The 15,091-nt window shown below is 35.4% G+C and overlaps 2 protein-coding genes across 2 annotated transcripts; one reads left to right on the forward strand and one right to left on the reverse strand.

Moving 5' to 3' along the window:
* Positions 1 to 895: 895 nt before the first annotated feature.
* On the forward strand, positions 896 to 7,325 carry LOC126714604 (ATPase family AAA domain-containing protein FIGL1). Its single transcript, XM_050414818.1, has 13 exons — positions 896 to 1,308; positions 2,124 to 2,262; positions 2,364 to 2,741; positions 3,166 to 3,404; positions 3,894 to 4,021; positions 4,124 to 4,242; positions 4,327 to 4,419; positions 4,732 to 4,833; positions 5,919 to 6,021; positions 6,451 to 6,534; positions 6,618 to 6,713; positions 6,835 to 6,962; positions 7,047 to 7,325. The coding sequence occupies exons 1-13, from the start codon at positions 959 to 961 to the stop codon at positions 7,146 to 7,148; spliced, it is 2,061 nt and encodes a 686-aa protein (XP_050270775.1). The 5' UTR covers positions 896 to 958; the 3' UTR covers positions 7,149 to 7,325.
* Positions 7,326 to 7,650: 325 nt separating this feature from the next.
* On the reverse strand, positions 7,651 to 9,438 carry LOC126714605 (cytochrome P450 94B3-like). Its single transcript, XM_050414819.1, has one exon. The coding sequence runs from the start codon at positions 9,333 to 9,335 to the stop codon at positions 7,803 to 7,805; it is 1,533 nt and encodes a 510-aa protein (XP_050270776.1). The 5' UTR covers positions 9,336 to 9,438; the 3' UTR covers positions 7,651 to 7,802.
* Between the last annotated feature and the right edge of the window lie 5,653 nt (positions 9,439 to 15,091).

Below are 15,091 nucleotides of genomic sequence, written 5' to 3' on the forward strand. Positions count from 1 at the left end.
GTTGGATGGGACAAGAAGGGGTTCCTAGAATCTAACCTACACGTGTATGGTAGAGATGATACCAGGATCATAGTATATAGCATGGAAAGGTGGCTTAAAGAAAGACGGGGGGGGGGGGGGGAAGACTAAGAAATCTTTGTAATAATCCTTTGAACTCTTGTATCCTTGTTTATCAATAAGACATTATAACATAGCTCTTTAGGCCGTGCCGAGGACAGTTTTTCTTATCTTAATTGTGTTTGATGCTCTTAAACCAATAACTGTTATTGTTTTCCTTATTGAATAGAACTAGTTCTTTCATCCACGCTCTACAAATTCATTGTTTGGACTTATTGGGCTAAATCCAATCTTATATTGGGTCCAATCCAAGTTCTGTCCTTACAGGTGCCTATAAAAGGAAGGGAGGTGCAACAGAAAAAAGGGTTCAAAAAAGTAGAAAGAGAAGACCTAAAGAAGAAATAGAGAGAGAAGCAGAATAGGACTTAGAGTTTTTAGCTTTTAATCCAACCTTTTGTACTTTGGGAAAGTAGCTTCTATATCAATAAACAACAATTTTGTTACTGGTCGTTTTGTAATAAGTTGTTTAGATCCCCCATTGTGGAATTTTTACCCTTAGTTCTTATAAATTAATCATGTAAATCATCTACTAAATCACTGCCTTCTTATATATTTGTTTCTGATGCCCACATTATTAGATTAAAAAACACTTTTAAATTGCAAAGATTTGTAATTTATTCAACTAAATTGCCTCATAAAACACTTTTAAACTTTGCATTTTTTTTTTAATAGTACAATTATATTTTTTTGTCTAATTTTTTTTGTTTAAGCAATGAACCAAAAAAATTAAAAAATATATATAAACAAGGCGAGTACAAAACTCCCTCTCTCATTCTCTCAGGCCAGGTCAAGCTTATATTTCAAAAAGAGAGAAGCGCAGAGTCGCAGCACAAAAATAAAAATGGCGGGAAACGAAGAGCCAAAGCAAATTTCACAACCGTCACCATCTTCTTCCTCTTCTTCGAGAGCGAAGATAGAAGAAGAAGAACTGCAGCAACAAGCTAAAGAGATATGCTGGAGAAAGCAAGTGGACCAGAACCTCAAGCGCCTCCACCCGCTCCTCTTCGGCGCCGAGCTCGCCCTCGACCGCCGCGACTTCTCGGCGGCTCTGATCCTCGGTCTCCGCCTCCTCGGCTTCCTCGACTCCCAGTCTCAATCCGAAGTCGACCAGGCCTTCATCTACCCCATTCGCCGCGAAGTCGCCGCCAAGATCAACGCCGCTCGCCACTCACTCGCTCCTGACTCCGATCGGTACCGATTTCTCTTCCTCAATTCTTTATTGTTTTGATTATTGATTTTTTTTTTTTTTTGAAATTGAACTCCGTTAAAGCTTGAATTTACTGTTCCTCATTATCAGGTGTTTAATTAAGCTTATAATTGAACTCTCACTGAGCTTATGAGACTTGGATTTGTTTGAAAAAAAATTTGTGATTAGAGCTTCAATTATGCTGAAGTTAACCTTGTGGAGTCTCTGTTCTTTTTTGTTTCCTTGGTTTTATTTGGTGAGATTTAATTCTGATTTATTCCATAATCGTAAGCTGGAAACCTAGAAATGACGATAGGACTGAGTTTGAAACAAATTGAAGTTGAACTTAAGTAATTGAACTCATTGAGTTTATCAAATGTGATTTTTCTTGGTAAAAAAATGTGAGTAGAGCTTGATTGAAATCATGGAGCTAATGAAATACGAAACGAGTTTGGTAGGCTTTTTTTTTTTTTTTTTTCTTCGGTTGAAATCTAGTTTACTGGTCGAATGTAGGCTGAAACCCTAGAAATGATGCAAGAATGAATGCTATGCGAATTTGGATTCAAAAAGTGTGTGACTATTGGAAGCTCTTAGCTCTAGCAAGCTTTGAATTTAATGCTTATAGATGGAACTATATTTATATCCAGGACATAGATTTTCAAGTGTGTGGAAACTGAACTTTGAAATGATAAAAAGGAACCTTTGGAGTTTTAATATAGAAGCCCTGCTTAATGCACCGACACCAAATAGTTTTGAAAGTCATGTTGGCTACTGTTCTGCTTGTCACTGTTGTGATGATTTGTCTGTTGTATTCATTCAGCCGAGCATTTGAGCAAGCAAAGAAAGCTCCAGGTTGTGTTTTTGGAACAAGAGGAGAGATTGACATAGGGAGGATTAAACAATCCAAGTACTTTCGAGCTCTTCTTCAGCAGTCCAATATTAAAGCGGAGAATGAATTGGTATTATGTTCCTTGCCCATTTGTGTGTATATTTGGATATAGACTAGCATTTAATAATGCAAAATTATGGTCTAAACTTTTCGTTGTGCCATTTCTCTTAGGGAGGTCAAATAGAGAAGCATGACAGGTTGAGTAACCAGGCTTCAAAAGTTATGACACAAGCAAAATTGACTTCCAACATGACAAGGGCTAGTAATGGCTTAAACAAGGGGTTTTGGAGTTCCAAAAGCAACAACTCTGATGACTGCATTATTGTGGAAAAACCTTGCTCACATAACAACCAAGTAAAAGGTCATGGTGTCTCATCTTTTCCAAAAGTTGAAGACGAAGACAGAGCTTATGGAAGTGCTGCAGGGGCAAAACGGGCACACATGGAAATCAGTAGCCCCAGGATAGATAATGCAAAGTCACCGTCTAGCAATGAAGAAGCTAATGCTGATGCTTCTGGCAATGGGTTTGTTACTGCTCGAGCAAAATTGGTATTCATTTTTCTTTAGACATTAGATTCTCGATATAGTCTATTGTTACTAAATCAAACCTTGAGAGAGGACTTCTTGTTTGATTATGCATACATCTAAAACATTTCAATATGTGTTTCTCTCAATTTGTACACAAGTGGGGCATGCTTCCTTGGTGTTGCTGGTAGATGTAGTAAGTTTGAGTTTATAGCCTGAAGCAGAAACATATTTATTATTCACCCACTTTCCATGTGTATAGGGAAATTTGTTTAAAGAGACGAGAGCAAACTTCTGTTCAGATTTGAGTTTTATGTAGTTTCTAGATGATTTTGCCTTTGGAAATATCTTTTTGTTAATCTTTGTATATTATCTGATTTTATTGGAAATTAAAACTTTTTCTCTATTGTTTTCCTTGTGTTTGACAATGTCTTCTTCATTTTCACAGGAAATGGATGCAAGGCAAAGACGGGGTTTGGCAGGATCACCAAGTGCTTCTGTCTCCCCACAAAGTGATAACAATTGTGCCAATAGGGGTTATGGTGTGAAATCATATGGTGTTTCACGCCGTGGTGTCCGCGGTGGTTTTATTCCCCCTATCAAATCCAATGGGGGCAATGTTGGGAATGTGACTTCACGAATTGGTGGAAAGTGCGATGATGCATTAGATGACTCAACAAAGAGATGGTGAGTGGTGTAACCATGATATAATAAATAGTCTAAAGTTTATCCTTGTATATTTCCAATGTTTAGGTTTTATAATAAGTTCTTAGAGAGTGGTCTTGAACAAATGTTTGATCCATCTCTGTAGTGTTTTCACTAGAATGAGTCAGAACAAACCGGTGGCTTCATATTCCAACTCTGCAGTCCTATATGGTGGTTTTCAGACACCATTCTCTGTCAGATTGATCCATATGTAACGGCTTCTTGTTGGTGTTCCGATCTTTCAAAAAATAAAAATAAAAAACTGTTTTTTTTTTTTTTTTTTTTTTTTTTTTTTTTTTTCATATTGGAAGTACTGAAGTAGGTGATATCCAATTTTTTTAAAGTTGTTTGGTGCAGTCTCTCTCTCTGTGTGGGCGGGTTTCAGATTAAAGTAATTGTGATGAATTGTGTGAGGTATACATTTATCTACTAAATTGCTAATATGTCATACGTTTTGTCTTCACTCTTCAGTTTAGATATGCTATGTGGTCCTGATGGTGAGCTTCCTGAAAAATTAAGGAATCTGGAACCTCGTCTTATTGAACATATTAGTAATGAGATCATGGACAGGGATCCCAATGTTCGATGGGATGATATTGGTAAGTTTAGGTGTTTCAGACCTCATTTGATATCTCATTTCTGTGTTAATTTGCATTTGTGTACTGGTTCTGATTTAGTCTCATTTCCTGACAATGTTGTAGCTGGTTTGGATCATGCTAAAAAATGTGTGACTGAGATGGTCATATGGCCTCTCTTACGTCCTGACATATTTAAAGGTTGTCGTTCTCCTGGAAAAGGTCTTCTTCTTTTTGGTCCACCTGTAAGTGATGAATCCTCTTAAATAGGTGCCTTCTAAATGTTTCTGCCTTACTGGTTTATTATCTGGGTAGCTGTCATGTTTTAGGGAACTGGAAAAACAATGATTGGGAAAGCCATAGCTGGAGAGGCGAAAGCAACCTTTTTCTACATATCTGCCAGCTCATTAACAAGCAAGTGGGTATGTGTTATTTTTCTTGACTTTCACATGGTCATGGTTCAGAGAAATTCTCTGATTTTTGTTTGGGAATGTCATGACATGAAGCTTTATGAGAATAACTTGAGATACATAACTGTAATTATGATTAGATTTTAATGGTAATCTTATGTTCCTTTATTATAGAAAATAAAAAAGTACTATTTTGTGTTCTTCATTGTTTCTAAATTATGAACAAAATCAATGTTGAAATCCTTTCTTTTAGTGTTATTCTTAACTCATTATCCTTTGTAGAGGGTATTTTTTTGATATCAACAACTTGACTGGTGACTGTAGATTGGCGAGGGTGAAAAGCTAGTGAGGGCTCTTTTTGGGGTTGCCTGTTGTCGTCAGCCAGCTGTGATTTTTGTTGATGAAATTGATTCACTTCTTTCTCAGGTAAGGTATGTTCTAGCCCTTAAGGCAATCATGATTTGCTAGAAGCCAACCCCATAAATGCTGTATCAATTCCCTTGCACAAGCCTGAATGTCATTAAAATTCTACCAAGTAAGTGAATAACTTTGGTCAGTTTTTTCTTGCTGAAGCTTAGAACTCTGGATCATATGCATGGAGTTTCATCAAATGCAATTTGCCAGTATATACTTGAGGATTATTCTAGATGTTACTGACTTAGAATTGGGGTTGGTTGACTCTTTGTTTGATATTTTATACTCCAATTTTCCAAGCAGCAAGGGTTCTGACAGAATGAGATGGACATTGACTAGTGATGGCGAATTTGATGTTAGCTCATATTTAGAGGCTTTAAGGGGCACAAGGGAAATGTAGTTCCCTTGGAAAAGTATTTGGTATGCTAAGGCAACAAAAAGGGTATCCTTCTTTGTGTGGACAGCAGCTTGGGGAAAGATTCCAATTGGCGACCATCTTATTAAGTGAGGGATTAGTTTAATAAATCAATGTTGCAGGTAAAAGTAGCGGTGAGAATGTTGATCATCTGTTGTTGCATTATGATATTGCTCATGAAATGTGGACTTTTACCTTTTCAGTTTTTGGAGTACAATGGGTAATGCCCAAGAGTGTAGTAGAACTATTTTCTGGATAGAACTTAGCTCGTTTATGTCTTTTATGGCCTTTGTGGAAGGAAAGGAACCGGTATACTTTTGAGAATGTAGATGCCTTTCATTATTCAGCTGAATCATCTTTCCTAAGAACTTTGTTGGATTAGTGTTGTGATTTGGATCACAGTGAGATATATTCCATTGTAGATTATTGCTATCACTTATTGTGTCTCTTTAGGACTGCTTTGTTACTCTTTTGTAAGTAAGTTCCTTTTTTCAATAAAATATCGTTACTTATCAATTTATTTATTTATTTACTTACGTATTTTTTTATAGAAAAGAAAGAAAAAAAAAATTGAGGATTATACTTTGTGGTTTCCTGAATGACCAGTACAAGTTTATGATTGCATTAGTTGCTATTCCTTTCTTGTAATTACATTTCATTGGCAAATTTGGTGTGGTTGCAGCGTAAGTCAGAAGGCGAACATGAATCAAGTAGACGACTAAAAACACAGTTCCTCATTGAAATGGAAGGTTTTGACAGTGGCAGTGAGCAAATCCTACTCATAGGTAAATTGTTTAAATGAAGGGTTCTTAAAATCTGTAGTTTATGTTTGAGAGACACTATGTTTCTGGAAACTTCAACTTTAATTCAATGTTTTGTTTTAGTTTATTTTTCTGAGCAATTCAACATTTTATTAGCTTGCTACTTATTTTCGTTTTGCTATCGTCATTACTAAGCTAAGCAAACTATAGAAGCTAATAAGCCAGCCCCATCATACCATGTTTTGGGGCTTAATTGGTACCATTTCCGATTTGGTGGGAATTAAGTATATCTGTTTATGTTCCATGTGATATCAGTTTTGTTTCTTTCTCTTCAAATCCAATGCCACTCTTAAAAGTGTTTTAAATTTGGATGAACTACTCTCAACAGTCTACTACTCAAATCTCTTTTGTGGCAATTGTACTATAACTTTTACAAATGGTTACATTTTCCAGGAGCAACAAATCGACCCCAAGAACTTGATGAAGCAGCACGGAGGCGACTTACCAAGAGACTTTATATACCCCTGCCCTCCTCTGGTGCAATTTACAATATTCTGTTAATTAACTGACAATTTCAATGCTATAATTTTATGGCTAACCAGCTGATTTTGACAATGTAGAAGCAAGAGCTTGGATTATACGTAATCTCTTAGACAAGGACGGACTATTCAAGCTGTCAAAGGAGGAAATTGAGACCATTTGCAATTTGACTAAAGGTATCTAGTGTACATGCTGTACAGGCTAAGTTCATTAGCATCTCTGCAGTACTACTGTAACTTTGAAGTTCTATTTGGATTTTGTATGTAAATTTCCTTGCTTGATAATTTTCTTTTACAGGGTATTCAGGATCAGACATGAAAAACCTAGTGAAGGATGCTTCTATGGGTCCACTCAGAGAGGCTCTTAGACAAGGCATAGAAATTACAAAGCTAGAAAAGGAGGATATGCGGCCTGTAACTCTTCAGGTAAGAGAAAGCACCGTGCATATCAAGAAAACGTTTAGTATGTCTCCTCAGCTTGTTTGAGATTGTTTTGCTCATTTCATACAGGACTTTGAAAATGCATTGCAAGAGGTGAGGCCCTCAGTTTCCTTGAATGAACTAGGCACATATGATGAATGGAACAAGCAATTTGGAAGCCTATCACTCTAGGAATAAGTTTGATTAATGCAAGGGGAAAAGAAATCAATAGGTTCTAAGCAGTAGTTGGTGATGTTAATCAATATTCATTGACTTGTATACTAAGATGTGAGCAATTCACATGGAAATTTACTTGAACGCATGACGGTAGAAATTTTACGCACGACCAACCGTTGGAAAATTAGTTTAGCTAAAGTTTTTCAAGTCAATTTACTTTATCAAGAAAGACAATGTTTGGCCTACTCCTAATACTATTATATTATGCCTACTCTCCCCCAGCCCACCCCTTTCTTCCTAATTATAAAAGAAACCTGAATGAACATGTGAAGCAATCGTTCCAAACACGCATGTGCAATATTCTGACCACATCTTGAATAAATTAAACACCGGTCCTGTCTTCACAAGCACATGTTCTCTAATTCAATGGCACGTAATTCTGGATTATATTGGATACCCATGATTGATTATGATGATTGACTATAATATGCGTGGCTGGTGAAGGTCTATACAAAGATTAATGTATAATTTGTTGTATATAATCATCTCCCTTGTGTTTATATTACAAAACCAAGACATTGGCATGTTACAGCCCAACAGATCGTACGTCAGAAGCATTGACCTTGACTAATATACTTATTTATTTTGGTATGAATAATATACTGAAATTTATAACTTTACCTCAGCCCCTCTCTTGCGAACTAAAACCTTTAGCCCGCCAGCCATGTGAGCTGTAAGGAGTGGTACAAAAACTGGCCGGTCTGGACCAATTGGTCTAAGTTCGAACCGCTTCAGAATGGAAGCCACAACATACTTCATTTGAATGAAAGCCATCTCCTTACCGAGACACACCCTTGGACCGGCGTGAAAGATTGGAAACTTGTAGGGGCACACATTCTTCAGTGCTCCTCCCTCCTTGTCCGGTTCAAGAAACCATCGATCCGGTTTGAACTCAAGCCGGTCCTTCCCCCACAATGCTTCCATTCTCCCCATCCCGTAAGGAAAGTAAGTCAACCTATCTCCTGCCCTCACAAAAGTGCCATCCGGCAACAAGTCATCGACTATAGCATGCTTGGAGTCCCAAGCCACGGGTGGGTAGAGCCTCATGGACTCACAAAGACAAGCCTTCAACAATCTCATTTCCCTTAGTGATTCATAATTCAACATTTCCCCTTCCACAAATTCTGTCTCTTTAACCACCTCTTGCTCTATATTGGGATGGGAAGAGAGCAACCAAAAGAGCCATGTCATTGCTGCCGAAGTTGTGTCCCTCCCTGCCATGATGAAGCTTATCATCATGTCTCTTATAACCTCATCTTCATGACCGGCTGAAATTAACCGAGATAGGAGATCTTCACTGCAAACCTCACCTTGATTAATCTTCTTCTTCCTATTGTGAATTATACCAGTGATATAGGCATGAACTTTTTCAACAGCATCCTTTAGCTTCCGTTCGGATCCTACTCCAAGCCATCTTTTAGCCTTCCAAACAATGAAAAGAGGTGCAGCTCCACGCCTTGCACATACCCCTGATGCCATGTCAAAAGCTTTTGCAAGTGGCGAAATGGGTTGCGAAGGATCTAGGCTACACCGATCAATCCCCAATGAGACCTTACAAATCATATTGAATGCAAGTCGTCTTAGCAACTCCTGCAAGTCAACAACTCCATTGGAGGTAGCCAGTGACTCTAGTACTGGAAACAATTGGTTTTCCACTTCTTCCTTCAATGCATTCATCAGAAATTCTCTGAGGGACTTGGCGCGGAACTCGTGGCTGGCCAGCTTGCGCTGAGTGTGCCAAAGCTCTCCATCTACGTTGAATATACCACAGCCAAGAAAATCCCCAAGGATTTCAGTGAAGGGCTTGCCTTTGGGGAAGTTGTTAAAGTTTGTCTTGAGCATGTACTCTACGTTTTCTGGATTTGCGGTGACTATGGTCCGTGGTGCACCAAAACGGTTCACCACGATTGTGTTGGTTGCTGACTCCGTGAGGAGCTCAGTATACCAATCCAACAGACGCACACGATTCCTGTAGAAGGAAATCAAGCATCCAATGACAGGGTAGGTTGGCGGTCCATGGCTGGAAAGCTTTCGAACCCGCCGGAGTTCACATAAAATTACGTGAAACAATAAATAGAGAAGAATAGGAAACAACATAAACGTTAGGGGCTTCAGTGTAGCAAGAGACATGAAGACTCCCATCTTAGCATGGAAATAACTGCAATGAGGTCTATAAGGGAAGCCTATTTATGCTTTTTGGACCTTGCAAAGTTGCAAGTGAGTCTTTGAGTGAGTTAGGTTCAGCTTTTTGATATTGTGTTTTTTAAAAAAGTGAGGGTTTTAAAAAGTGCTGTATGAAATTGGGTTTTTTGTAAAAGCTGTTAAAAAGTATTTTTTGAAAAAGCTGAGTATTTGGTTAGCACTTATAAAAGTAGCAGTTTGAGAAATAAATTACCAAAAATGACAATGTATATATAAATAGAATTCTTTGTTTTAATTACCTCTCTTAATGCAAGTTATGGACACAATATTTTCACAAAAATTTCACAATAAAGTCTATATGATAAGTTGTTAATGGTAGGGAAAAAAAATGTCACTAGTAGGTCTAGATGAGAACTAAAAACAACTTACTATGTAAACTTTATTATGAAATTGTTATAAAAATATTCTGTCAATATTACTATTTTTTTCTAAAGAAAAATAGTACTAGTTTAAAAAGTTTAGAAATATAATAAAATGTCACAATATTTTCACAATACTAATTTAAAATTAATATTTGTAAAATAAAATTTTATTAACACTTATTTTTTAAATGAGTTGTTCTAGGATTATACATGCACCTACAATTTTTTCCCCACCACATACTCTATAACATCACAGTTATGAAAAAGAAGTTGTGGAATAATCTGTGTTCTTACTCCCTATATTTTCTTCCACGTTGCTTTACCCAAACCCAAAAACTCCCTTTTTTTTTCTTTCACTTTTTTCTCATCCACTAGTTCACTTCTTCCTCATCTTCTTATTTTCCTTTTCTTTTACGTTCCTCCCAAACAAAGCCCCACACACACATACACAAGTTTCTCTCTCTCTCTCTCTCTACTCCATATTTTCCATTTATCAAAAACTCTACCAAATTTGAAATGTTTTTTTTGAGATTAGAGATGTAAGACGTAAATAAATAAAAAAATAGAGAAGAGAAGAAGAAGAAGTAACACTGTAAAAGAAGAAGAAGAAGAAGAAGAAGAAGAAGAAGAAGAGGAGGAGGAGAAGCCGCAGCATAGCAGCATAGAGGAGCAGAAAAAACCATGGGCAATTTAGGAAAAAGAGAAACCCACCAATGGTAATATTTTTGTTTTGAGAAAATGCGTTTGTGGATTTTGCAATTGCAGCTCAAAGCTATCGTGCCAAAACGTAGAAAACGCGCATTGGCCTTCACATTTCAAAACACAGTTTTTTAGAAAAAGCTGTGTTTAAAACCTTACCAAACGCAAATATTATCTTTTGGGTTTCAAAAAGCGCTTTTTACCAGAGGAAAGTACAAACAAACAGTCACTTTTGCTAATAACATATTCTTTTTGATTAATTTAATTAATTATTTTTTCTAATCAAGCTTTTGTATTTTAATGTGTATTCATAATTAAACGTGACTGTGAGCAGTTGTGCTTAAAGAAATAAGAATAATACCTACAATGATATGTGCAGTTGATACTAGTCGATGCTTATATATGAGAGCCCATTTTTCTATTTGTTTTGCCTTCAACGGTTAGTTTTAGAAAATGCTGAAGTATTCGGTTTAAACAATTCATATTCTCCAAAAGATGCTTATTTATCTTTTTAAATTCTGTTTCTATATATAAAAAAAAAATTAATTAAATTCTTAATTTGAGCGCTTGTCATACAAATAACCTTACCCTTGTGCCAAGGGCTTTGACTACCGTAGGAGAGATTTTAGTACGACGCATAGAGTGATAATTCTTTCGGCAACGGCACATCGTTGGGAGGTATGGCAAAGATAATACCATGTTTGTTTTGAGGGAAGGAAAGATATAAAATATAATCCATTTATTTGAAATGTTATTATGATATAATAAAAGTAGATCCACGAGTTCAAAGCCCAAGACTTAATTGTCTAGGTTTAATGTGTTGGTACATTGTACTACCTTTGTAATACACATTGAGAAGTATTGTACTACCTTGGAAAATAAAGGAATAGAAAGAAATGAAAATGAATAGAATGTAAGTAATCTTATTTAGAAGCAACATGGAGAGAATGGAATTGAATCATTTTATGACAATATTACTATTAGACCCTTATTTTAAAATAAAGGGTTGAATACATAGGGGTATTTTGGGAGTTTTAGTAAAAAAATCATTAAATCTAATTCCATTCCCTCCCATTCCTCCCAATTTCGAAGGGAATAAAAATTTGAGGTTTTAAGGGAATAGAGAGGAATGAGTGTTCCCTCCTACCTATTCTATTTCCTCTCACTTAAACTTCCAAACAAGGGAATGAACTTTCCATTCCTTCCATTAAAACCCTCAAACAAGAGAAAGGAAGAATACTATAAACTCTCAAGCGGAGCCTAAATGTTTCTATTAAAAATACCTGAAATTGTTAATAGAGTTACAAAACTCTTAATTAATACCTTGTATTAGTAAAACTTTTGTATCTTTACTTAATGCATAATGCCCATATAAAGGCAGTCCATGTACACATATGAACAAAGACTAATAATACATATGGTAGGTCCCAGAGTCTAAGGCCCAAGACCTAATTATCTAAGTTTAGTATATAAATACATATTTGCTTTATATTGTATTGTCTATATAAAACATCCAATGTATAATTCTGAATACAAATTAATATATACAAACTTTTAGGGTTTAACAATTACATGATAAAGAGGGAAAAAGTGAGAAGAGAGAGGTGGGAGGCAAAACCATTTTGGCCTGCCTAAATCAATACCTTGTATTAGTAATACTTTTGTATTTTTACTTAATTCATAATGCCCATATAATGGCGCTCCATGTACACTTATGAACAAAGACTAATTACATATGGTAGGTCCAAAGGAAAATTATTAAGTACTCTCGGAGTAACATAAATGCGTAGTCCTCCCTCTCACATGAATGGTGGGTTCTACCATGAATTTACTTGGTGGGGCCCACCATTCATGTGAGAGGAGAGAGTATGCATTTATGGTACTCCGGGAGTACACAATAATTTTCTAGGTCCAAGATTCTAAAGCCTAAGACCTAATTATCTATTCAGCAAAAAACAAAAGACCTAATTATTTAGGTTTAGTATATAAATACGTGTATGTCTTATATTGTATTGTCTATATAAAGCATCCAATGTACAGTTTTGAATACAAATTAATAAATACAAACTTTTAAGGTTTAACAATTACATGATAAAGAGGGAAAAAGTGAGAAGAGAAAGGTGGGAGGAAAAACCCTTTTGGCCTGCCTAAATCAATCCTCCAAGAGCTTTCAATGTATACTTTAAGACAATCTATTGCCATGAATGTTAATTGGTCTATTTTTATTGTATCTCGGACCCCAAAAAAAAAAAGTTGAGGAGAGAAAGGGATGGAGTGTTAAGTGTTAACTATTAAGGCAATAAAATAAAATGATCTTTAAGTTTAGATAAGTTGAACAAAGTTTTTTATTTTTATACTTAGACCTTTTTTTTTTTCTCTCTTTTTCTTTCTTCCTATTAAATAACATGACGAGGTTAACTTCATTCAATCCGCCTTATTTCCTTCCATTTTCATCCTTCATATCAAATATAATCTTAGGAGATAAATTTAGGATTATTTATTTATTTATTATTATTTGGAGATAAGAGTAATGTTACATACACAAACTATTTTACAACATTTTTACAAACTGTTGATGTAACAAATTTTTACTAGTTCTAATATAGGCCTATCACTAACATCACATTTTTAGTTACAATAACTATTTGGAAAATGCTAAAGTCACATCAGCAGTTTATAAAAATGTTATAAAATTGTTTGTATTTGTAACATTACTCTTGGAGATGAGTAATGCTACATACACAAACTATTTTACAACATTTTTACAAATTGTTGATGTGGCAAATTCTTACTAGTTCTAATATGGACCTATCACTAACATCACATCTTTAGTTACAATAACTATTTGAAAAATGCTAAAACTCAGAAAGCTTAGAAACCAAATAAGTCTAGTTAATGGAGCTCTTAAAGCATTTGTACTATTTTAAGAAAATTTTGATATTACTTTTATGAGAGATATAAAAAGATGTTAAAAACATCATTTTCCTTCATCCAATATTTCCTTTTTAAAACTGTCTTACTCAAAAATTGGTGGACAATGTTTGACACACTCCATCCACATATGTATAATCGATGATACGATGAATATAACTTTTTCTGATAGCCATAAACTTGACACAATGGCATTATCTTCTTCTGGAATCCAATCTGACTCAATAATACTTGAAAATAGAAAAATATCTGAGTGGGGATCAGCAATCTTTCTCCTCCAAACAGCCCATCATGTCTTTTATCTTTTAATATAATGCACCCAATAAGCCATGTGATGGAAATGCCTCCATAGTCTAGGTGACGCTACCGCTCTATTTCTTTTCCTTGACCTATCAAATTTTCCTACAAATGTATAATAACAACTTAATATGAACAAATTGAGCAATAGTAAAACAAATCGACGGCTGGGGTTCATAGATTATATAGGCAAAGTTCCGAAATGCTTGACTAATAACTACCCTATTATCCTGAGCCTACAAAGGACAATAGAGTAGGGTCTTAAAATTAAATGCACTCTTTTCAATCAGATCTACTTCCCCTTTAGAATGACAGGAGTTCCTAAAAATTTGAGGGATTGTTTATTACATGTATTCAAACATATGTTTTTAGATTTTAAACAATATTACACATATTTTTTCATTTATACGTATTTTAAAAAAAATTAAAAACTGTTATTTAAACACACCTATCAAACAGGCCTGACCAACTCCCAATCATAATCTCCACCGCTGTGTCAATTTTCTTATGTTTCTTGTAGCCAACTACATATATATATATATATATATATATATATATATTTAGAGAGTTTCAACCTATGACGTCCACTCCTGATGATAACTCTTTATTATCAGACCAAGACACCAATTAGTTTTGGTGTAGGCGGGGATTGAACCCCAGATCTCTTATACAATCATCAGAAACTTTACCAGTTGAGTGGAACTCACAACCACATATATATATATATATATATAGAGAGAGAGAGAGAGAGAGAGAGAGAGAGAGAGAGAGAGAGAGCCCTAGTCCCTAAACAAAATGTGACCAAATTCACCGAAATATTAAAGAAAAGCAAAAAAAAACATGTAATGGCCCATACGGGTATGGTGTGTGGACCACTAGTTGTGGCTTATAATTATGTCAACTTTTTTTTTCTTCAAAATATAGGTCCGAAATTAAGTGTGAATGATTGGAATATATGAATTAACAACTGATTTGATGAGAGGGGCTACAATTAAGAATTTTCCGAAGTAGTTGCAATTTTATAATTGGGAAAACATTTTCATACTCTGCAGCAGAAGAAAGCAATATATATATATACGGTTCATAATGAACCTTTTGTTTAGTGGAAAAGGGGTGCAAATCTAGGGTCCAAAATAGGTCACCCACATTACTATTCAGCCACAGTGCAAAATTTTTGGTGGTGTTTTATTAAGTGGGTCATTTCTTAGCATGTGCCATAACATGGCACATGCAGACAAGCATTGGTGTTTGAAAGTACCCTAGGAAAGTGACACCAGAATAATTCATCTACAGATGCTTTTGGAAACTCAAGAAAGGATTGGTGCTTGGTGGAGAAAAGAATGGTTAAAAATAATTGATTAGTTAAAAGGATTAGAAATAATGATATACCTTTTGTTTTTTAGGAAA

This window comes from Quercus robur, chromosome 2, assembly GCF_932294415.1.
Source record: "Quercus robur chromosome 2, dhQueRobu3.1, whole genome shotgun sequence".
NCBI classification, from domain to species: Eukaryota; Viridiplantae; Streptophyta; class Magnoliopsida; order Fagales; family Fagaceae; genus Quercus; species Quercus robur.

What these genes read in the sequence shown, in the direction of transcription:
- LOC126714605 (XM_050414819.1), bottom strand. Translation starts at nt 9,335, where the DNA reads ATGGGAGTCTTCATGTCTCTTGCTACACTGAAGCCCCTAACGTTTATG.
- LOC126714604 (XM_050414818.1), top strand. Translation starts at nt 959, where the DNA reads ATGGCGGGAAACGAAGAGCCAAAGCAAATTTCACAACCGTCACCATCT. An exon ending in TGTTCGATGGGATGATATTG is followed by an intron (nt 4,022 to 4,123) that starts GTAAGTTTAGGT and finishes ACAATGTTGTAG; the next exon opens with CTGGTTTGGATCATGCTAAA. An exon ending in TGCGGCCTGTAACTCTTCAG is followed by an intron (nt 6,963 to 7,046) that starts GTAAGAGAAAGC and finishes CATTTCATACAG; the next exon opens with GACTTTGAAAATGCATTGCA.